The 25,768-nt window shown below is 30.7% G+C and overlaps 1 protein-coding gene across 1 annotated transcript in view; it reads right to left on the reverse strand.

The window, feature by feature from the left end:
• Positions 1 to 25,768, reverse strand: part of LOC107441857 (acyloxyacyl hydrolase) — a 32,733-nt gene that overhangs the window by 480 nt on the left and 6,485 nt on the right. Inside the window, exons 3-17 of the mRNA XM_087169328.1 lie at positions 20,732 to 20,831; positions 19,312 to 19,377; positions 18,987 to 19,057; positions 17,486 to 17,546; positions 16,307 to 16,377; positions 15,579 to 15,627; positions 14,707 to 14,850; positions 12,635 to 12,704; positions 9,293 to 9,406; positions 8,002 to 8,038; positions 6,689 to 6,763; positions 4,946 to 5,021; positions 3,314 to 3,529; positions 1,262 to 1,358; positions 976 to 1,052 (exon numbers count right to left, since the gene is read on the reverse strand). Coding sequence (XP_087025454.1) covers positions 976 to 1,052; positions 1,262 to 1,358; positions 3,314 to 3,529; positions 4,946 to 5,021; positions 6,689 to 6,763; positions 8,002 to 8,038; positions 9,293 to 9,406; positions 12,635 to 12,704; positions 14,707 to 14,850; positions 15,579 to 15,627; positions 16,307 to 16,377; positions 17,486 to 17,546; positions 18,987 to 19,057; positions 19,312 to 19,377; positions 20,732 to 20,831 — 1,324 coding nt within the window. The remainder of the gene's footprint in view (positions 1 to 975; positions 1,053 to 1,261; positions 1,359 to 3,313; positions 3,530 to 4,945; positions 5,022 to 6,688; positions 6,764 to 8,001; positions 8,039 to 9,292; positions 9,407 to 12,634; positions 12,705 to 14,706; positions 14,851 to 15,578; positions 15,628 to 16,306; positions 16,378 to 17,485; positions 17,547 to 18,986; positions 19,058 to 19,311; positions 19,378 to 20,731; positions 20,832 to 25,768) is intronic.

Consider the following 25,768-nt stretch of genomic DNA (forward strand, 5'->3'; position numbering starts at 1 on the left):
CTCTTTATGTTATTTAGTACAGTAGAACCTCGATTAACCAAGGTTTCTGTTAACCGAGGCAATAACGTAGTCAAATTTTTTTTTCTCCTCTCCAAAATGAGCTTGGAAGAAATTATACACATATAAGTTCGTTGTCCGTGTTACAGGCACTTATTCCCTACAAAAGCACTCAACTTCCATGAAATATTACACCCTGAGAAGACAACATCCATGAATGCTTTGTTAAACAGTGGTCAAGTGACTTGTAAGTTTAATCATGTAAATTTTAAAAATACAATATGTTCTTGAGATTTGTGTTATTTTTCGATATTTAACTAAGTATAGTTAAAAAAAATTCCATTTTACTTTTTGAAATTTACTACTAGAGTTGATTTCCTTTTTAAGTCTTTTTAGCTGTGAAACATAAGTTCATATATGTTTATTTTTATCATTTAAAAAACGTTCTATTGTTTTTTACTTTAAAAGTAGTTAAATTCGCAAGCACGGAAGGTTTTTTATACATGGTTCCTATTAACCGAGATTTCCGATATCCGAGGTACTAGCGGTCCCAATTTGCTCGGATAATCGAGGTCTTACTGTATTTATTTTTAATTTAGTGTACTCAGAAAAGTACAAAAAAATGAAAGTTCAATAAGCTCTTTATAATATAGAATACAACTAATTGTTTTTTTTTTTCAGTAGTAGCAATGAATTATGAATACATTTTTTTTATTAGTTCTCGTAGTTTTTTTTTTTAATTAGTAAAAGTAAATATCGTAGACGCCGAAATGTTCAGTGATCGTAATCAAGGACAATAAAGCTGCTCATGAGCTCATCCCAATCATATAACTATGAACTAATTCTACCTGTTTCCATAATCTATCATGACTGATTTAATTCAACTGTATTGACATCATTTGTATGAAAATATTTATATATGTTTATAGTGCATACTTTACTTTGTCACCTGCCAATTTTTATTTGTTATATTTTTACCTGCACGGGATGAAGACTGTCTACTGGCTCTAAAAATTTCCACAGTTCGTGTCCTTCTTTTTCCCACTGCTCTATCACTGCAATAAAAGAATGTAATTAACATATAAAAACATGTAAAACGTAGAATTAACATCTAAAAACATAGAATTTAATAAATGAGTATATTTTTTCAATTATAATTTCATACTTGAGTAATCAGTTATTTTAGAATAAAATAATAAAAAACAAAATCATTCAATATTTAACTAGATAGTTGTATTTTGAAGGGGAAAATTTTTTTTTTTACCTTGTACCATTGGATTTCTGAGAAAATGAATTTTGAAGTTGTCATACTTCTTTGTTGCTGCAATATCTTTAAGAACTTCTGTCAATTCAACAGATCTCTAAGTATAAAAATACATAGACTTTAATTTATGCATTTAAAGCCAAGAATGAATAAAATGAGAAACAAACTATACATTGTTTCAATTAGTATTATTTTAGAATGCTGTAATTTTTATATTTCAATTCATTCAAGGTTGAAATAAATTTAAAAACCTTCTTACCATCCTTTCGGTAGTCTAAACCATGAAGGAATTGATTAAAACAAGTTCGTTTCGAGTTTATGATGCTCTTTTACAAGAGAGCCTGTTTTTGTCTTAGGGCGATACTATCTTTTAAGAGTCCGGTGGATTCAGCTAGTATTCTTGCCCGATCTCTTTCCTCTTTAATAACTTTGAGAAATGTTAAACAAATTGTGAAACTAAAGCTTCGAAGTCTGCGGGTTTCTTCCAACAGAGAGCAAGTTTCTGGAAAACTTTGGGAGAGCCTTCTGGCATCCTGTCTTCCGAACAATCTCCCTAGAGCTATTGGTGTTTCATCTTTCCGATTGTTGACGGGGCATGATTATTTACAGGCGCACTTGCGCCATGTTGGTCTTTCTGACTCTTCTAACTGTACTCTATGTGCAAATAGGGCCCATATGAATGGCGGGCATCTATGTAACTGCTCTGCCCTCCAGGAGGCCCGTAATTCTTCTAGTTTCAAGATGCTTTCCGCCCCAGAAGATATTTCTTTGTTATATTGGACTGCAAGACTGCTCATGCTCGAGAGAGCAAATGATGGACATAATTAAAAATATTTCAATTCATAAAAATAGGAGTATGTAGGGACCATAAAGTTTAATTTTAATTGGTTCTATTTTTTTAGAACTCACTAAATCTATGATTGATTAAACACTTGCAAACTTCTGAACCCATGTTAAGGTTATTATGTAAATATTTCGTATTTGTAGGGTGTTCCGTAATGACTGTAATCAATATATATTTTGAGAATCTTTTAAAAAAATGTAGTAAAACATTTATGCACACTAGGGGTGTCAAGTTAATAGTTAAGTTAAAAAAGGAGAAAAAAGTGTTTTTCAGTTATGGCCAATCACTATTGAGATCAATAAGAGCAAAGGAGCGACTCAATTAATTTTAAACTAGTTTATTTGACAATTAACCTATAAGGCTAATGAATTCACTTATTTAGCTAAAGGCTGTTGAAATAGCAAATAAATTTGCTCCCTCTATCATGGTGCGTAGCTTTTTTAAAAAGTGCTTAAAGGTGCTTATTTTTGATTTTCGTTATTTAAAAGCGCTTAAAGGTGCTTTTTTCATGGGGTATTTTTAAAAATTGCTTAATTTTCCCTTTTCAAAAAGTGAGATTTTTTTCTTTACCATGTCTATTTCCGCCACATATTATGCAAAAGCGTGCTTTTCACATTGTTCTATTCAATGTTTTCACAATTCATTTCGGCGTATAGTCGGTCCATAGCGTATGAAAGTCCCAATCATTTTGCATGTTTGATGAAATACTTTGCGAGTTCGTATGTGCGTCTACTGAGCTGGTTTCGATGAGATTGCCTTCTCTTGTGCAACTCTGCTATATTTTGCAAGATATTCTCAATTTCTGGCTTCATTTTCCACCCTCTGATATCGAACCGAAAAATCTTTTGATCATTTTATAACGGCTAATATAATCAAGAAAAGAATTCTTTATCAGAAACTAGTTATTTTCTCATGATCATCTAGTCTTTGAAAATTATTTTGCATTTTGTTAATGTATATAGTGCTTAAAAATGTTTTTTTAGTCCTTGAAAAGTACTTAAAAGGTACTTATTTTTTGTTGAAAGATTTGGCTACACATCCTGTATTAAATTTTATTATTAATTAATAATAAATAATATTATATAATATTAATTAATTATAAAAAATTTTATAATAATAAATTTATTTATTAATATGATGCCCTTATTAATATTAATACATTTTTTATTTTTTAATAAGGGCATCATGAAATGAAATAAAGTGTTTACCTGAGTAGTGGCTTGCCTGATAGTTTCGTTCTTGTTCATCCATCCATAGCAAGGTCCTATCCTCATGCAGTTGAACCATTCATACATATCTGAGTACTTGACATCATTGTGGTATTTACCAATGGGGTGTATCTTGTCTCCCATTGTGTTGTAAATGAAACTTCCATTCACTAAGCCAATCAGCATTACGTGGCTGTTTGATGGTAATATGGAGTTCTGTGCAAAACAATTATTTTATTATCTCATATTCTTTAACTAACGTGAAGAAAAAAAGAAACAGAATGAGTACTAGAATTAATATCCCTGTGAATCAAACGGATAGATGTGTGGTGCTTGCCATTTATGCCTGCATAAAATGGTAAGATATTCATACCAGGTCCACGAATGTAACCCTTTGCACTCCGATGTCCACACGGAGGCACAATCAACAGTCACCACTTTGAAATTAAGAAATTTTATACCTTAATAATTAGTAATCACATTATTTTAAGAATTTTATAATACAGTACAGAACCCTTTATCCGGAAATCAGAAAACCGGAAAACCAAAAAACCGGAACAAAATTCGATAAATTTTCCCGCCATTTAAAAAAAAAAAAAAAAAAATTTCCTTATAAGATTTTAGGATTTTTCTTTCTTTTTTGAAAGATGTTCACCTTACCATCATTTTGGAAATAATCATTAGTGTATTACTTGATCGTTTTTTCTTCTTTTTAAGATTATTTCCAAAAAATTTTATTTTTTAGTTGGGTTTAACAATAAAAAAACGGCTTTTTGTAGCGATTCAGAAAACCGGAAAAATCAGTTATCCGGAATCCGAATGGTCCCGATCGTTCCGGATAATCGGTTCCCTACTGATATTGTGTATGCTATAGTGCTGTTATTAGATCAAACAACATTTAAAAGTACTCGGAGTGCAAAGGGTTAACTGTTTGGGTTTGAATGTTTATGTTAACCTCATAAGTAAAGTGATCTCTGAAGCAAGGAAAGAGGTATTGTGCTGCTTTGTGAAGAACTCCTCCAGACTAACAGTCTAGGGCTGTTTGCTGCTATGGTAACAAGGGAGAGCACATTTCTAATGGGGGGTGCAATGGAGGAATGAAGGTGTTGATTGGTTTACTCACTCTGACTTATGCCAAGATCAAAACTATTCACCCCACACACATATATATAAATATAATTTATGTATATATAGAGAGAGCAATGATGACGCAGCATCACGAGGAAAATATTTACGTTTTGGCTTTTAGTTCGGTTAAGAGTCAACTTAGCTATGTCACAAAATGAAAATTTGATTAGTTGTCCATTGAGGTATGTTGCGTGCGAACATAGAGTCCAAACTCGTCCGTCCGCTTAGAGTGTGCCATGTTTTTCAGCTGAAGGTGATCACCTAGCCTCAAGAAACTAGGTGGCCTTATAAATCGTATTTCGCCATTTTTAAGCAGTTTTAGTAAATGCGATTTTTATTTCATTTTAAATAAAACGATCTATTTATTTTTCGTTAAATTAATTTGCGTCAGAGAGCATTTAATGCGAGGTGCTATATCTTTATGGATTTCCGCCATTCACCTTATGAAGACAGATAATCTGCTTTCACTTGGGGGGTTTAAAATGGAAATATATATATACTTACTAATTTATCCAGCGTTGCGATGACGTTAGATCTAAACTTTTCAGGGGTAGTAAGGTCTTCCAAAGAGCTCATCCACCTGCGAGGGGAATAAAGCCAGATTATGTCATTAAATTAAATATCATAAGAACTTTTTTTATTTTTAATGGCTGATTACAAAGGCAACTTTGAAAAAATCAAGGGAAAAACATAAAAAGTTAATAATAACAATACACAAATGGTGCCAAGTCAATCTAGAATGTAGTCTATAGAATCTAATGTGTGTCTATCCTCTTAAAAGACAGCATCAAGAGTAAAGTAACGATTCGCGTCAAAAGCACCCATTTCATATATTCTAAAATGTTCAAATTGGGTTTAGAATGATGTTTATCAGATGCAGATGTTATAATAGACAATCGTGGCTAGTAGGCAGCAACTAATTTCTTACTAGGAATGTCCAAAACCTATTTAATGTGCACATTTTTTATTATCCTTTTAATAACATCGCTAGAAAAAGTTTTTCCAACTGAATTTTCTACTGGTCTCTCTTGCAGTATGAAAAAGTATGAGATTATCACTTATTTGAAGAATACTGTTTCCTTTCCTTGCTAAGAAACCCGAGATGTTTATTTGATGAAAGCCACAGTGTGAGGATATATGTCAGAAGAACTTACCCCATCCAGGAATTTAACTATTCAATTTTTAGTTACGACTCCAAAGATCCATTTTTTAGCTTATTTTAATGGTCTCTTGGGTTTTGTGAAATCTAGGTTTATTTTATGAATTCAAAAGCATTCGTGAATTCAAAAGCACTTGTAACTTAAATAGGAATATTTTATCCGATTATTATGATTTCTCCGATTAAGGGAGGGGGGGGGGAATCGATTTTTGACGTGGACATAAATTTTTTTTAATTTTATTGAGGTACTATAACTCATTAAGTAAATTTTCTGGAACTTTTTATGTCGGAAAAGGTATGAACAATATTTCATTTTATCATATTTCGCTAACTGGGAAAAACGGTTATCAAATGCTGCTATAAGTTTTAATTCTTATCTTTACTTATGTGACGTTCTGTTTAAGCCTCTAAATTTCATAAATATAGAGAGTAAACAATGTATCGGCATGAAACAAGACCGATTATTCTGTTGTAAGGTATAAGTTTTTCTTCGTGTTAATAATATTGAAGAAGATGAAATAAAATTACTGAAAAAGTTATATATTTTAGAAAGATTATGTATGTGTTTCTACAAAAATATCTTCAGCATTGATGATGTTCTATCTTTTGTTAAGATGGATGTAGTTTTCCTCAGCTTTTCTTTTTGATGGTGCAAATTTTAAGATTGTTTTTATTAGAGTTTTAGTTTTTAAACTTTACGTCGTTGATTTTTTTTTTTTTAAATTTATGTTTGCAATCTGTTTAAAGGTTTAAAGGGAAAAACTTACCCAAATAAAGCTTTTAACTTTACAATAACTTTCGAAAAAGCTGAAAGAAATGTCTTTTTTTTTTTTTTTTTTTTTTTTTTTTTTTTTTTTGAAAAATTATTCATTTTAATCCAATTAAATTTCAAAACTTTATCATACTAATTTGTAGGCACACTTCAATTGTAGAGTGTAAAAAAAAAATTTATATTCCATTCAGTACTTTTATAGAAAATTCTGAATTAATTTTTATATGAAGCCAGTATGATTAAAAACTATAATAAACTGGCGATGTAAGATTTCAAATACCTGATATTTTTCAAATGAGATTTATGCATTCCTTACCTATTGCAAACATCATTTCCCATCATTCCATAAAACACTACAGCTGGTTTATCCGATGAGGGATTTCTAGCGATACTGAAAAAAAATAAAAATACAAAGTACTCATTAGAAATATTTTTACTCTTCTAGCATTCAATATCATATTTGTGTTATATATACACGGTGCTTTGCGTTTTTAAAAAGTGCTTAAATTTGCTTATTTTCGATTTTCATTTTTTCAAAGCCCTTAAAGGTGCTTTTTTCCTCGAGTGTTTTTAAAAAGTGTTTAATTTACCTTTTCGAAAACTATATATTTTTTCTTTACCATGTCGATTTTCGCCATATATTATGCGAAAGCGTGCTTTTAACATTGTTCTATTCAACGTTTTCACAATTCATTCAAACACAATGAATATCGGCCTACCGTCGATCCGTAGCGTATGAAAGCGCCAATCATTTTACATGTTTGATGAAATACTTGCGAGTCCGCAGCGTCGACTGAGCTGAGGTTGTAGCACTCTCATGTGCAACTCTGCTGCATTTTGGCACGATATTCTCAATTTTAGGCTTTATTTTCCACCCTCTCAAATCGAACTGAAAAATCTCTCGATCTTTTTATAATAATTTATTATAATAATTTTTATGGCTAATATACTCAAGAATAGAGTTCTTTGTCAGTTGACTAGTTAGTGCTTGAAAATATTTTTTGAATGCTTAAAAAGTACTTAAAAGGTGTTTATTTTTTGTTTAATAATTTGGCTAATATATACAAAGTGTTTCGTATTCACCGTCCTTTATATATATATATTTTAAACTTGTCGAAAATGAAGTGGAAAAACGTTTACTGCCGCCCTAATGTGTCTAAAATATTATACGCATTAGAGCCCACAAACTAATATTTGAGCAACAGTTATCGAAATCTCTTCAATCTCAAATGGGAAGGTGGAATGATAAACACAAAAAACAGTTTACCTGTTAAAACTTTATCGGTGTTTCTAATGGCAATCAAACAGGTTTTGATGTTTACTGTCCGATTTTCCTCAGTATTGATTAGTAATCAAATCAGTTCAAAGCAGATGCCGGATAAAATTTAAATGCAGCTTTCGCTAGGAATATCGTCTTCAGTTTCCTTCGGAAAATAAATCAATTTTGATGGTTTTAACTTCGACTTACATAATGTTTCGTCGGATTTTAGCAATTTTTATAAATTTCCCTCTTAAATATTAATCTGTTACTTATAATGTGTAGGTTTTTGTCACTTAGTCTCTGAATATAACTTAAGGGTCATGAAACGCTCTGAATGTTTTCTTGAAATAAAAATATTATTGACCTACCTTTGCAAATATGACAGCATAGTTGTTGAAGTTGCCCCTAAACAAAAAGTTTACATTATAGCAGTGTGTATTTTTAAAATATTCATTATATTTATAGTAAGATAATTCCAGCTCTATTTTCTTTCTTTTTGCTGCTCATGAAATTTCCACCACAATCCGGAAAAAAAAGTAGGGGAGTGTCAAGTATCCCCGCCCACTGTCAATTTCATATGTATAAAAAAATTTTTCAAGTCAATGGGCCATCAGACATTAATTGTTATATTAAAAAAAATGTTTTCAAAGCTTCAAGTATTTATGCAGCTGGTAACATGGTAAACAATAGTTTTGAAAATATGTTGAATACAGTAGTCATGAAATTAAGAAAAATTTGTTGAATGTTTCTATTAAACTTCATTTTAATACTAAAAAAATAATTTTTTCTCTACATTCAGCATTAAAGTATGTAGTCTTAAGTTTAATTTGCACAAAGAAAGAAGTTTCACATGGATGTCGGATATCACCGCCCAAAATTATTTCGTCGATAAATGTACGGTTGCAAAGATTGTTATTTTATTGCTTTAAATTTGAATGTTATATGCATTTTTAACAACAAATATTGTTGTTATTAAATGATAGAATTCACTAAAAGTATATAAATATGTAATAAATAAAATAATTTTGTGATAAAAATGATAAATGAGGTTCATCTATTGTCAATACGTTGGTCATTTTCATTTACACCTGAAAAAACAGTAAAAAAAACATAATTTTTGTAATTGGGCGGGGCTACCCGACACATTTTGAAAAGAGCTGAAAAACATGTTTTTTTAAATTTCTATTTTTTTTAACTTAAACTATTCTTTTTTGGTTTGTTCTTTTTGCATTATTTAATTAGATGATAAAACAATAGAAACATACAAAAATATTACTCAATATTATACAGAAATATAAGCAATACTCCTTAAGTGGGTGGGGCTACCCGACTCTCCCCTATAGTTAAAAGTAATTAGTTTTAGGGAGAAAAAAAAATTTTTTTTTCGCCTTTTGTACCTCAGAAGGTAAACATTTTCAAATAAAATATACTATTGAAGCAAGCCTCTTAAATATCCGAAACTAATTAAAAATGCTTAAAATATTTTTTAATTAAATCTTTTATTAAATTAACTTATTTATTACATTAAATTATTTTCGGAAATAAAATTTCTTTTAGAACATGATGTAAACGATTTTTTTTCTTTCAATAAACAATATATTTAGCGTGTTGTATTCAGGTTATGAAATAAATGTTTTTATTAAAGGCAAAGACTTATACCGTTAAAACAAATGTTTTGGAAGTCTCGATGATTGCATAGGTTCCTATTTCGCATTCGCCAGTACACAGAATCTGTTTCCCCATTCAGTATTGGCCAAGATACGTTCTGATAACCTGCAAAAGAGATATTTGTATTGTTACTAGCTATTACAGAAAGAAACTCTTAATAATCGAAAATAGGTTATTCTTTTGCACTGATGTTTATCATTTCTTACTTAAATTCTACAATCAATTCAATAATATGTTTCATAAGTTTGCACGTATAAATAATTTGATTGATAGATTTATTCTTGTTTGAAAGAGATAAAAAACCATTGCGTTTATGATTATGTCCACTCCATTTTTTTCGCCTGAGGCCGAAATGATTTGATAAATGACAAGTGGTCTGGAATCATAAGGTCTCGACCCACAAGTGAGTCTCGGGCCGCGAGGTACTGGGGACGTGGATACTGTTCGAGGGTCTAATCCAAAATAAATTTTGAGGGCATTTGTGTACAATAGTTTATCATAATTTTTTACTTGTGTATTTAGTAATTTATAAATTAAACTTTTTTTTTTTACAAAATTGGTAAAACACCACAACTAAAAAAGTTAGGAACTGCGAACTTAACACATTAAAGTTCGACTTTTTATATCGAAATGATGTTGTTGTTTACGTATGCCTGTTTAGGCAGAGGGGGTGCAATTGTTCTTGTTTTCCAGTGGCGCTATCTATGGCCAAGAATTCGACATCTGCCACACCATACGTCACACCCGTTTATAGGGCGATCCCATTCATACATTCATCCACAGATCGTAATTTTGACCTGAATCAGAGAATGATCGATCTCCAATCCAGTACCCCCAGAGGTATTGATTTGTTAGGGGAACATGGAGGACTTTTGCGACTCGACAGATTTACCGTGCATTAGTCACTTTACTACACGGTAGTCTTCAGCCGGCGGGGTTCGAACTCTCGGACATGGGCCCAGCGCCCTACCGACCAGGCTATCCCGGCCTATCGCAATGATGTAAAAAGTACTATTATACCAGGAATGATATTTTACATTAATATTTAAATTAAGTGGCTATTTTCTTTTATAAGTTAGCACCCGAGGTTATATTAAGTCCAATTCGTTGATTTCAAATCTGAAAAGCATCGGAGTCTTTTGTGATTTAATATATTGCATCACAGTGGACATGAATCTTTTTTTTTTCCTATTAAAACTGTTAATGTTTTACAATCAGAGCGGGAATTGCGAGCATTATTGAGTTTAATATACAGTGAAACCTTTTGGAAGCGACCATCCTCTGTTCCATTACCTTCTTTGACTTCAAAATGATATTGAAGGAACATGATATTTTTTTTTAACGATTTTAACTTTGGTCAATGTCATTTCCTTGGTGCGGAAATCTTGTGTTGGCGTCATGAAAACTGGATCAATGATTAAAATTTAGCGCCAATAAAAATAATCTCTACTCATATATTTATGAGGGGGAAAAAACAAAACAAATTTACCAATTATGAATGATAGTAGGGGAGAGTGGGGTCAATTGTAACAAGGTACGATTGTAACAGAGCAAATATTTCGAGTGTCGGGTTCTAGATTTGGTTCCTAGGTGGCGAAGAAGGTGTATTTAATAAATCTACATGTACACCCCTGCTGGCAACCATTTTTATGAACTTTTGAAAGAGTTACATCACAAAACATATTTTCACGCTACGTAAGTACTTTTTTTGGTATTAGAATATTATATTGTAACAAAGTAATTTTGTTTAAACAAATAAAAATTATTAACCGAATATGTAAGTGGACACCTTAATTAACATTTTGAAAAAAAAAAGATTAGTTTTGTTAATTAACTAGCATTGTTTTTAACAAATGAAGCTGAAATGGCGTCTTGGGGACAATTGTAACAATAAGTAAAGGGACGATTGTAACAGCTGAAAATAAATAATTTTATGTTTACAAACCATTACTAAACTCTTTAAGAACCACCAATAGTTTCCTATATCATTTATATTATGTTGCATGTGCATTATTTCATTTGTCACCTTTCACAGCATAAGTTAAAAATTTTAACCCCTTAAAGTTTAACCCTTTAGGTCTCTGCTCATCATTATTTTGACTCCTAAAATATCATTACTATTTTGATCAATAAAAAAATATATCACAACTATGATAATATGTATAATTAACTATGTTTTAGTTGAATTTATGAACTGTTACAATTGACCCCGTAAGTGGGGACAATTGTAACAAGTGCACGACTGTCAAAAACTCTTAATAACTGATATAATAACATTTAAAATAAGGTATTTATTTTTTTTTCTAGTAGAGGATAGTCTACTTTACTCGTCTGTCAATTAATACTAATAATATATTGGAATTTTTGTCAGTTAAAAATAGTTAAGGAAAAAATGTTACAATTGACCCCCCTCTCCCCTACTATTTTAAACAAATGAACAATTATAGTTTAGTTTGCTTTTTGATTTATATTTTTAAAAAAATAGTTAGCTTTGAAAAATGAGAAGTTTTTTTTTTTTTTTGAGATGCTTAGTTTTTTTTTCAAAAAGAACCTTTTTTTCATAATTTAACTTTCAACTCTTAAAAAAATAAATCATTCATAGCATCACCTTTTGTGCATTCTGACTACAACATGAGGTTGTAGATCTTTTTCAGCGATCGCCAAAACGAGCTCTCTAAATAAGAACCCCCCCCCACAAGTATTTTTAATAAATTTTAATCTACTTATTTGTTTTAGTAATCTGTTTTGTTTAGATATTTTTTCGTGTTTCCTTATTTGAGCTATTCCGCATTTTTTGTTTGAGGTTTGTCGAGTCGCTGGGAGAGGTTATGATGAAAGGTTTCATAAAGGTTTTCTTCGACATAAAGTCTATGGAAAAAAATTCCGTACCTCCCAAAAATGGTTGTAAATAGAGGTGATCTTTCCTGTAGGTTTCACTGCTGTTTTCGATGTGAGCATATTATAAAATATTAGGATATTCAAAAATATTCAATACAAAATATTCCAAAAATTCTGTGAAGGAAGGAATTCTGTGTTAAAAAAAATTCCAAATGTTCTTATTCTTTTGTAATAAGAGTAAATATATAAATTTTGTATTGTTTTACTATCATCGTATTATACTGTTGCTACAAACTTCATTTTTTAAATTATAGGGATAAGCTTAACTTATTCGAAATTGATCTAAGTGATTTAAAAAATTTTTTAAATTGAAAATGGTATGTTGCTATGAATAAGCAAGTGAAGGACTAATTGTTACATAAAGTAAAGTAGTGCTAGTCAAATAGCTAATTCATTATTTTGTCTTACTAAGAACTCAAATAAATTGTTAACTACCTGTTGGAAAAGATGTTTGTGGCCAGTCCAACTCATTTCCAAGTACAAAACTGAAGTTCTTTAAGATTTCCTATTTCAATGCGAAAAAAAATAGTCAATTAAAGTGAAATAATTAAAAATTTAATTTAAGATACATTATTAACCATAAGTTTAAAAACAGACAATGTTAATTTACAGAACATTAGACCATGTGTTGTTGTACACCAGAAACACTTTTTAATTCGAATAAAACGAGCTTTTCGTTTTCCTTTAATAAACAATGTAAAATATTTTTCTTGCAATTTAATATACTATTTTATTTCACAGTTTTTAAAAATTTGCGAAATTTCTAACTAGCATGAAAGCGAACGTAAAATCGCACCTTGATGTCCAAATTTTAAAATCTCTTAATTTTTAAAACTTACATTGGTAAGCAAATTTTTTAAAGATGTTTTTTGATAGGGTGGTTATTAATAGTACAATAAACATAAGTCATTTCACTAAAATTTGGCTAATATTTTTTTTAAAGAAGAACGTTATCAAGACGGCATTTTCTTCAAAATAAAAGTACAAATATTGCATATTTTTTGTATTTTTAAAAGAGTGTCATGGCTTGATCAAATAGATAGTATTTTACTTAAATGCACAATGGAGTTTTGTGCACAGGTTGTAAGGATATTAAAATTACGTCATTCAACATGCCATATGATAGAGCAGTTTGTGGCCAAGAATGAAAGAAAAGGAGATGACTTGGCGATCATAAAATCCTTTCTTTTCTCCAAATCCTTGGTTTTTCGTATCTCTTTCACCAAGGGAAGAAAAAAAACACCGTTTAAATACCTTTAAGCAAAACTCTAATTTTCAACTAAACATATTATCTTGCCGTGGAGAATTATCTGGGCTTTAGAACGGACAAATTACTTAAATATTTCAAAAGTTATAAAACTTCATTATAAATCGCCAATTTGGCGATATTTTCCCACCTAGATAAAAATCACTGTCGTTCTCAGTTCTTGCAAATTTTTATGAGCACAAATAACGCAGCATTGTAGTAAGTTTTTAATTATTAAAATAAAAAGCTACAACAATTTTCATTTTGACAGAACTTTTAGAACAAGCACAGAAAATGTTGGCTATAGGTAATCTATAGTTATAAACTTGACCTAACTGTCATGAGTAACTGTTGCAAACTCAAATAAGTTATGAAAATAACATATTATTACCAAAAAAGCATCATTTTAAAAAACAGCGTGTTAAAGAGCGAATTCTCCCTATGGAAATACAATATATCTCATAAAGTGATTGTAAATTATAAATGTTATAGAACAGCCATTTCTTTTTTTCGTTTGAAGTTGTTGTTTTTCTATCGTAGTACTGAAATATTTGAATTAAATCTGCATTCTTTTCTCTTATGTTTTAAACATACTTATAAAATGGAGAACTTGTGGTGATAGCAGTTATCGACAATGTCAACCTTCATCTGTGAAAAGGTACCACTACATAGAATCGAGTTAACATGTCTTTTATACTAGTAAATTTAAATTATATTTTTGTAATAGTAGATACATAACAGTAATCCCCCACCAGAATTATAGCTGCGATAGAATTCGATGAACGGATACCACTAGTTGATTCATTGCTGTTTTGTGAGAAGCCGGGACAGCTGTATTAAGATCACCATACTTTTTGAGTGCTGATTGTGAGAGCTGTATGAAGTTCACGGTCGTGGTCGCCCCTGTGTTGCCTTTAGCAGTCGAGTGAATACGTTGTGTGATCGAGACTGAGTAACAACAGCGTGAGGAGGACAATGTCGCAGTCACGAGTAGCAAGTCAACTATTCAATGTGGTCCATCCATCGAAGTAGGCGTGTTCGAATCTTAGTGGGCGTTTTTGCCAAGGTAGGCGTATTCATATTATGTCCAAAGGTCACCAATGTGGGGAAAGATGTTTAGACAATGCCCACCTTCTTCTATGAAGAGTTACCTCGTGATTGAATCAAGTTAGCATGTCTTATATACCAGTGAATTGATGTTTAATATTTGTAGTGGTAGTTACGCCACAAACTTATGGAATTTACTATAATGGGAACTTACAATAGTCAATTCTTTTGCAGTTAACCAACTGGGCGGTACATGGAAATGGGCCCCAATGGAATCTCCTATGTAAATCAACCCTTGAGAAGAAGTTCCTTCACATAGTTCCTCTTCATAAGATTTTCCTGAAGCTTCGTTCATACCCTATAGTTTAATACATGACAAATTTAGACATTTTTTTTAAAACACTTTTTTATTCTTAATTTTATTTATTTATTTTTAAAATAAACTTTGGAAAATATCCCGCATTCAAGCAAAATATGACGAGAGAAATAATGCGCACACATTACCATGCGTAGTGTGGCATAAATATACAATTAAGAACTTAAATAACGCATATGTAAAACGGCATTTTAAAAATACTCAAATTAAGAAATAGCGTTGCATTTGTAAGATTTTGTGACCACCAACCTAGATGCCTCATACATTTAGCAGAATTCTTGTCAAAATATAATTAAAAAATATGTTTAACAGGTGTCGCAAGTTAAATATGTAAATTAAAAAAAGAAACAAAAGTAGTGCTATTAAAATCTATCGAATTATTATTGAGGTTAGTAACAGTGAAGGTTGAAGAAAAGATCAAAACCGTTTTAACTGTTGAATAATACCTCCTTTGGATGTATCTACTTTCTTTAAAATTTTGTCTGAAAATCAAACAAATTTTGATACTTTTATTTCCACTTTCTTAATTGGCCACATTTTTATAATTTATTTTTCTTCAATTTTTACGCTTACATGTCTACAACTCGTGATATGCTAATATTTTAACTCGTAATGATTTTAAAAAAAATTTTAAATGTAGATTAGTAGCAATGAAATACTTTATATATTAAAACAATTTATTGATAAGCTTTTATTTATTATATTCTTACCCATATGCCGTTGCAATTAGAATCCATAATGATGTCTTGATCCATTGGCCTAGAAAATTACAGAAAGTTTTTTTAAAAAAGAAAAAATTATAAAAAATGAGTATATATATTATGAATTACAGTTAACAGATTTTAAAATATTAATATCAGAAAACTAAATTAATTTCATCCATAATCGACAATTTTCTTATTCAGAAAGAGTAGCTATGCAGTTCGAAAATCAGCATAAAGTTAATGGTCGCATATCGCAGTATTATTTAAATAAAATAACTCACAAATAATGTTTGACTAGTATGCTCCCTTAAACACATATTAAATCCGATTACAATATTATTTCTATGTTAGCGGATAGAAACCGCTTCTTAAAAATTTTCCTAGTGAGTTTCACAATGGTTTAATTCCATGAGTTTTTCTGTTAGTTGAAATTTATTCTAAAAAGTAGGAAAGGAAAGGATGAATAATTATTCTAATACGCACATTAAATTTAGTTTATAAGTCAGCAAAATAATACTATACGTATTAGACTGACATACGAATGAAATTTTTTTTAAATTTTTATTTTATTTTAAACATCATATAAGAAGGAAGACATCTCATGCCATGTTACAAATATAAGATTAAATGAAAGCAGAAAAAGAAAATGATTGATAACAAAAGAATAAGTAAAAACTTCTTTTTCTTTTTTAGTAACTTTTTTAAGAGGACCAAGCAACAGATATTAAACTTACATTCTTCCTGGATAGATCATATCGTTAACATCATCACAATCTCTTCCTCTCCACGCATCTCCTCGAAAAGTCTGTAAATTAAGTGTTACTTTCATTATAATTACGTAGTAGACTGTAAAGAGTATGCCAAAAATGACTGACGATTTGTAAAAATTTTGTTAAAGGTAACGAAAGAAAAAAATGGTTGGAAAAAAAAATTGAAATTTACTGTTATGGAGCTCCTCTTAGGAAGCGAGAATTTTACACCCAAAGTTCGAAACTAGTTACAAAGTTAGTCAATGGATGGCGCTGTTCATTCCAAAATCTATTTTAAAAAAATTATTTTTCAAAACACCCTCCAATTACAGCCTCAACGAGGCGCTGTCTGAGGACAAAGATTACAAAAGCCCGATCAAATTAATTTAGTTGAAATGATCTGACATGTATCTTCTAGTATTTTTTAATTATAAAAAACAGCATAATAGTTATTTTAATAAATCTATTAGATTATCGTAATTATATTTGTACTAAAATAAAAAATAAAAGTAATTTGAAACATTTTTTTTTCTGTTCATATTCAAAAAAATATCAATTATTGTCGAAATTTCAACGACGAATAACTGTTTCTCTTCGATATAAATTAACTGCAAATTTGAAAAATTGTAGTTTGGAATTGAGCTGGGCTTGGAAGATTTTATCTTTAACGCGGACCTTAACGTTTTATGCTCTATTTCCTAACCACGAATTATTAAAATGCTAAATATAATATTTTTTACTTATTTTGACCTAAATTAATACAAAATAATGAAAATATGCTTAATAAAGATTCTGCTCCAAAGGATTAGATGTCTTTCAACAAGTTTACTAACTGGTCAGTTGAGATCCCATTCGTCCAGACTATGGTCACCCCTCTATCTTAACCCTTTGCTTACGGGTGGTATAATAAATAGACCAGAATAGCTTCATCATGCTAAACGCCGTAAGCAAAATATTAAGGTGAATCCAGTTAAATGAAGAAAAAAAAAGATTAGTTTATTCAGTAAAAATTTATAGATATTTAGTTCTTACTTCGTAACTTAATTGATTGGTGAATTATTTAATTAGCATATTTCAGTTGCATTCTTAAAACCGTGCGTGAAAATTCCGCGGGTCACTATACAAATTATTTTCACATTTATTAATATCGAATTTAACACTTACTTCTATGATGCTGTAGTGATCTCCATCAATGTCAATAAATGGTTTCATGTTATTCAAAACGCTAATAAAGTAAAATAAATAAGTATTATATATATATCAGGTTATGAACTTTGCACGACCTTAACTGTTTTAAAATAATTTCAATTCATAATAAAAAAATGGAAAACACAGATTATGCACTTTAATGTAGCACCCCGTACGCTCTCATACGTGGGTTCTGCGCAAGTTCTGTTAAAAGAACCGAGATTGTTTTGAGGCTAACTGCGTTGCTCAGGACTTCGTAAGTGAGAGCGTTGGTTATGAAAAATCTGCATTATCACGCATTTTATAACCGTCTTTTAACAGCCGACCCGATGTTTGGGTTTATGACTCCCTATGTTCAACTCTGTAGTCTTATAATTTTGAACCCAATCCAGAAGACAGGGGAACTCCTGGATCAAGTATTGGGAGAAATCTGTTTTCGTGGAGGACTTTTTTGATGGAACTTATCCGCATTTGCGTAACACGCTGAGGAAAACCACCCACGGTTAGCCTGGCGGCAAGGGGACTCTTATTCATGATCCGTCTACCACTGAGGCTATCTTACGTCATTACTGTGGTCGGGTCGAGCCGGGTGCAGAATTCGAGTAGACCAGCCATCGGTGGGATTCGAACCCGGGTAACGTCATTGGGAGGCGAGTACTCTATCCACTGAGCCACCGTGGCCCTGCATAACCATACAGACGTTTTTGCACTCATATCCCTTAAAATAGAGATTCTTGTCAGAAAGAAAATCAAAATTATAATCATATTGCAGATAGCAAATTAATATTTAAGGACAGAAGAAAAAAAAACGATAACGGAGTGAAAAGGAATGACGAATCACTACTAAGGAAAGCGGAATTAGAAAGATCAAAATCATCTTAATTGGTGAAGGAAATTTAGATTAAGAAAAAGGGGGTTCTCAAAAACACCTTCAAATTTCGTCCATTTTCATATTGTTAATCTATTTTTTTCCTTTCTGATAATGCATCGTCAGAATTTCATAATATTTCAGTTTTCCTTTGCTTAAATATTAATCTGCGACCTCTATTATGCAGCCTTATTTTAATAAAGGTTCTAAAAATGATCATTAAAGGAAGTGATTATGGAATAATTAAATTTGTAAGAAATTGAAAGATATTGTTTAGACTAAGAAGTTATAATTTTTTATTTTTTTAAAAAAAAAAGGGAATTGATGATAACGTTTTCTATCGTATTATTTTCTAAGCAAATTTTCAGTTAAAGTTTATAGAATTAATAGAAAAGTTACTGGTTTGATAATTATTACAATATAAAATTTAGAAACAATCATTTTTATTTATTTATGTCTACAATATTTTTAAAATAAAAAGATAAACACAAAGAATTGAAGTAATAATTCAGTAATTTTTTAAAAATATTTTGTTTCATGATTATATTTTAAAAACACGGGTAGAAATGCTTTATTTTAATTGCAATTTATAAAAAAATTAAAATTTACCTCTGTATCCTTCTGCATACAATACTAACTCCTGGTAATTCACAAGCGGACTTCAGTCGTTCAACCATAGACTGAAAAAAAAAATCGTATAATTAGATACAAATAATGAAATTAAATATAAACTAATAAAAATTTATGAATAAAAAATTAATATAACTGGTTTTATAGTGGAATTATTTTATTCCATTTACATATTAATTGAATTAGTTTGAATTTAATCATAATATCATTTAATTCATAATAATATCATTTTCCCTCCAATTTAAAAGAGAAAAAAAATTCTGTTTTCATGTAGGTGTTTTAAAAAAAAAGTTCTTATACGTACCCAATGAAAGAAAGGTAGAACCTCAGAACCACTTCTCGAAAGACGAACAGCCTCATCCATTCCTATCTAAAATATAAAAGAAACACGATTTCGTTTCATAAAGTTTCGTTTCGTTTCATGAGGCCTTTTTTTTTTTTTTTTTTTTTTTTTTTTTTTTTTTTTTTTGCTCTGTTGCTACTAATGATAATCAATTAATTTTGATTATCATTAATAGCACTATATATTTAATAAAAAAAAATATGTTCTTTTATGATTAATAGCAATTAATAGCTTTTACTATTTCATTGGAATTTTCAAAAAAAAGGAAGAAAAAAAAACAATTTAATTTATGGAATAAGATATCGGCTGCAATTGGATACTTGCAAGTGACCTAATTGTAGGTCTATCGTGTCATTCGTTGATTCAGAAGTTAATCAGGTTCAACACACGCGTGACGTAGCTTTTAGATGGTAGGTAGTCTGTTTACCTCGCACTAGAGCTGCCCAATGGGCTATTGGCGACGGACTGGAAAACATCCCATAGGATGATTTGGAGGTACGCCATCAAAATTTTGAAACTCTGCAGAGGGAATCACATTTGTGAGGCCACTTCTTTTATTTAGACATAGATCTGAAGGCAAAAGAAATTTTTCCCAGATCCCGGAACCTATGGTACAGCCAACGAACGAGCACGGATCTTTCGACACACAGATTAAACGAGTACGAATATTACTTGTACTCAGTGGGATTAAGCGGAGACTAGGATCGAACCCCCGTTCCTCCGGACCGAATTCCGATTCTCTAAAAACTGGATTATCACGGTTGTTTGATTTAATTGGTGATATCCAATTAAATCAAATTAAAAACTGGGTTATCTCGGTTATTTGATTTAATTGGTATTATCCAATTAAATCAAATTAAAAACTGGGTTATCACGGTTATTTGATTTAATTGGTGATATCCAATTAAATCAAATTAAAAACTGGGTTATCACGGTTATTTGATTTAATTGGTGTTATCCAATTAAATCAAATTAAAAACTGGGTTATCACGGTTATTTGATTTAATGGGTGATATCCCATTAAATCAAATTTAAATCTCATGGTTGGGTCTAATGACGTATTATTTTCGAGTGCAATTATCCCCTTTGAATTGGATAACGACCTTCTACTTTACGTGTTTCGAAAGATACTGCAGTGCACAGTAAAATACTCTATATCAAATTGTTAGTACAAATTATTTAAAGCGTTTTTAGAATCACTCCTCTGCCTACTCATCTCTGACCATTGAGTCCGGTTAGAATGAAAGAGACCTTCATCATTCAATGCAGTAACAGTTTTTAAAAATTGGATGCGTATCAGTTTATTATTCCAAAGTGCCGACGTTTATTCATATAATATACAAAATCATAACTCTGTGGCGTGTAAAGAATGAAATGTTACCTCTGGTTCGGGAAAAAGGTGACAATATTGCATTCCGTGATCTACGTGACATATTCCTAAACTGTAGCAAACTACATCAGGTGTTTCTCTGCGATTGAGCCTAAAAAAATATTGAGAAAGAAATTCGTTAATGGTAAAATTATCATGTAGTGCGAAAAAGCGTAAACAAAAGTACCACTTGTTGTATTTTACATAAAAAGTTCTAACTTTCAAAACAGCGATACCTAACGATGCATGTTTTTTATTTGTTTAGATGTTTTAAACTTAAAGCAGCTACATGGTATAACAAAAATACAACATACCGCTCAATAGAACTTGCGAAAACAACTTTCATTGTACTGTGTGGGGTAAGAAAGCAAAAGACGTACGGCGAAAAGACATTTTTTGGTGAAAACAGAGATTTCACCAAACAATTAATACTTTAGATCATATTTGGATCGAAATACCTTACTTAATTCCTTCAGCAAATGCTATCTGATTTACAACGAAATACACGGACAAAAGTTTAAACAATTATGTGGTTCCAGCAAGACAGAGCGCTGACAAAATTTCTTCAGTACTGAGAAAAATTACTTGTTGATTTGGTTTGCCTTGGGCCTGTTTTTTGGTTTCATAGATCTGTCCTACTTAGAGAGTTTTTCGATGGAGATGTCCATGTTGTCGCTAGAATTGGCGATCAAAATGGGCCATAGGTGGCGTAGAGCAGAATCTATGGCAACAGTTCGCATGCTTTCACCATTAGCGTGTGGAGAGTCATAGGAGAAGGAAATTCGTTGAGTTTCTCTCTTGATTTTAAATAGATAAAAAACTTTTAAGTTGGAAAACTATTTGGAGCTGAAAACAACTTTGAACATAGTTTAAAGAAAGCTTCGTGGAAATTTAGAAAAAAATATATATATTTGATAATTAAATGCGAAATATATTAAAAAAAGAGGAAAATATCGTAGTACATTCCTAGACAACTGAGAAGGGGGTAGGATCAAGACATGGAACCGGTGTACTCCCCAGATGGCGTATTCGAGCGTTGCGATCGCAAATGAGCGTTATTGGAATTTTAAAACATGAATGTGATTCAACTTCATGTGAAATCAGTATTGCAGGTGGTGATCGCTCGTTTGATAATTTGTTTAAAACGTTTCAATAATTAAGAAGGTTCATTGTCCAATGTTTTTCATCTTTATTTTCAAAAAGGTGCCCTTTCGCGGTTCGCCCTTTTGCTGCTTGGACCGACATTGTGCAGTGAAAGTTGTTTGTTTGGCAATCACTCTTAGTTTTGTTTTTGTGATTATTTTGCTATACCGTGTCGAGCACAACAGCTCAAATTTGAATGATTTTTGTGTCATATTTATCTAATTAATTTTTTACATGATAAAGTTCTAAAATTAAAAAAATAATAATAAATTACCGAGATTTCATTTTAGATAATTTTTTGATTGATATTGACTCGGCAGGACGTTTCCAAAGCGAGCTTTCATCTCATTTTATTTATCTTTTTGAACTAATATCTACGCTGCTGCAAACAATTAGAATAACATTTACACTATTAAAATATATAAATAAAAAGCGTCTAAGTTACTATACATTTTTAAGTAAAACAATTTGTAAGGTTTTAACAAAAAATTTAAATTTTATGAAGATTTTCTGAAATTTTAGGAATAACTGTCTGAAGAACGCATATAATATCACTTCACTGTAGTACAAAAATCAGATACTGTTAATACAATTTCAAATTCGCAACTTCGAAAAAATTTCCCAAAAAATAATTAAATATAATTTTTTTTTGACTAAAAGTCATAAAAAATAATATATGTATAGATAATTTATATACCACGTTGAAATAAATATTATATGAAATCGTAGAATGCTTCATGTATACATATCGGTCATATTCAAACTTTATAAATTTCATCTATTCGAATCAAGATATTATAAATTGATTTGTATGGATTAAGGATCATATTTTGTTTAGTCTAGAAATCGAAGTTTGATAATCTTCTTTGAAAACGTGTGTTCGACGATATTCCAAATCACTCGGCATACTGAAATTTTTGGCAGACCTTGTGCATTTTATATAGTTATCAGTCATTATCGAACTTCAAAATAATGAATATTACCAGATAGAAAATAAGAAGTTAAAAAAATTATATAAAATATAAGCTTTCGCCTTTATTTTTTATTAATTTCTTCATTGTAATACGAGACACCTTATAATCTAGTATCAGTTATAAAGGTTGCAAAATCGCGAGTGCTATTGAGTATATTTCTTAAAGAAAGAAGCATTTTGAAATGAATTTTACACATTAAAAACTATAAACTCGCCTTTAAAAACAGAATCTATTTATACTGCATAATTAAACTTGAACTATTTTGGTTTATTTATGTCTTATACTAATTTAGTAGAGACGGACAAAGCTTTGGCTAAGATTCCCAAATTACATAAAAGTTATTACTAAAATATATATATATATATATATATATATATATATATATATATATATATATATATATATATATATATATATATATATATATATATATATATATATATATATATATATATATATATATATATATATATATATATATATATATATATATATATATATATATATATATATATATATATATATACTTGAAACAATCATGCATAAATAAATGCATAGGCATCGTAATAACTGTCATAAATCGAAATCATAATTGTAGATTACGGAAGAATTCGATTTTATTTTAGAAGCAGAATATTTTTATATTAATTTTAAAAGGATAACAATTTAAAATCTAGAAAAAAAATGGGTTCAAAATTAATAATGATTTTTTCAGTGGCGTAGCGAGCTTAACTCGCGCCCGGGGTACAATACCCTTTTAGCGCCCCCCCCCCCTCCCATTCGAAAACCATATAATATTATGTGTAAAATATACTCGCAAATAAATAAATAAACAAAGTAAAATAAATAAAGTCATAGACTCAAGCTAGGCTTTAAATTTGAGACAAAAAATGTAATTGAGAGAACAAGACTAGATTTTGAAATGTATATGATCATCTAGAATTAGTTCAAAAGATATCTATTATTTATTTTACATATTTATAAAGAAATATTTTAGAAACACGCAGTTTTAAAACAATAAAAAAGTAAATATTTATTATCTCTAAGGAGATACATATATTTAATAATCATATGATTATAATATATTAATAAAACTAATTACTATGTCTAAATTTTCCGTGTTTATGATGAAGAAATGCTAGGTCACTTAGGCGATCTGTCAAAATTAATTTTAATTTGCTGAATGAACGTTCGCAGCTAGCAATTGGTACTGAGATAGTCAGGAGTATTTGAAATGCCACTCTCAGATTTGGAAAAACATCTTCTCCATTCGAGATTGATTATAAAAGTAAGAAATTCTAATGGAGTTTTAGGTTTAATTTCTTTTCTACTGCGGAGTAACATTTTGCTGTCATATATTTTGATAAAAAGTTCTATTACATTGAAATCTGTATTATAAAATTCACCCGGATTTTTACAATTTTTTTTCAATGTCGTTATCAACATTATCCTTGTTTAATAAATTTTCAACGTCTTGTAGAAATCCAAATTTGAAATTAAAGTCACTTAATCGTTTACACATTTCTTGATGGAGACGATTAAAAGTGCTTTCCTTCCATAACGCGGGGAAATTTCACTTTCTGCTGAATGACCACCATAGCCAATTCTCCGGGCACGTATTGTTGTATCCATATCCCATTTTTCACAAAGAGACTGCTTTTTCTATTGCCTCCTTACAGAGCTCGTCTCAAATTTCGGCTAGTTCAGTCGCTAATGATTCAAGATCATGGAACACTTCTCTAAAATTCATTCTAGGATCTTGTAATCTGAGCTGCACACGATCAATCCTTCTTAAGATTTCGTACCAGAAATGAACTAAAGTTACAAAACTAAAGGTTAGTATATTTTACAACAGAATTGTAGCTTCACTTCTGTTGTCACTTGTAGTGGTAGTGTGCTCTGCTAATTTTTCTATTAGTTCTTTTAATTCTATAGCCCATAGAAGATAAAGATTACCGCTCCGGTGGCGCTTCATCGCGTTTCAGATGTGTGACCTGCCATCACGGCAGCATTATCGCAACATTGTGATTTGCAGTTTATTAATGAAATTTCATCGTAATTTAATTTCTCGAAAATTGTATTTTCGATCGAGGCTGCATCTTTAGCATGTATTTCAATAAAACTCTAAAAAGATTCTTTGATGGAAACTTTCTTATTGATAAAATCAGCATCTACATACCTAGCGACTTGAGACATTTGTTCTCGATGAGAGATATCAGGAGTTGAATCAAACAAATGTCCATAATATTTACTTCGTTTGATATCGTTTATTAGTTGATTTCGAACTGTAGATGCCAGAAGATGATGTTGTTGTTGTAGTTCATTTACGTCGCACTAGAGCTGCACAATGGGCTATTGGCGACGGTCTGGGAAACATCCCTGAGGATGATCCGAAGACATGCCATCACAATTTTGATCCTCTGCGGAGGGGATGGCACCCCCGCTTCGGTAGCCCAACGACCTGCACGCGAAGTCGAGCACTTTACGGTAGCACAGTTTAACGAGGACCAATACCGCACACCCTCGATCCCTGCGCAGACTGACCCAAGTGGATCACCCACCCGCACACTGACCGCAGCCAGTGATGCTTGACATCGGTGATCTGCTGGGAACCGTGTCTTAACGATGAGTCCTCTGCGGGACGCCAGAAGATGAATGAATTCATTTGTGGTGACAAATATGAGAACAACAAATTTTCCTGTTAACAAATTTTTTCATACTCTATTCACTTAATAATAGAATCGTTGAATAGATGTAGTAAGTAATCTTATTTGATTTATTACTTACCAAGAATGCTTTGAACTTGAAAGGTAATAACATAGTGAAATAAACAATATAATTCATGCTGACATTAAACTTATATACAACATTTAATAACATTTCATTTTTATTCTAAGCAGAGCGCGATGACAAGGACGTGAATTAAATATTG

This window comes from Parasteatoda tepidariorum, chromosome 1 (genome assembly GCF_982258835.1).
Source record: "Parasteatoda tepidariorum strain Cologne lab strain chromosome 1, Ptep-v5.0, whole genome shotgun sequence".
NCBI classification, from domain to species: Eukaryota; Metazoa; Arthropoda; class Arachnida; order Araneae; family Theridiidae; genus Parasteatoda; species Parasteatoda tepidariorum.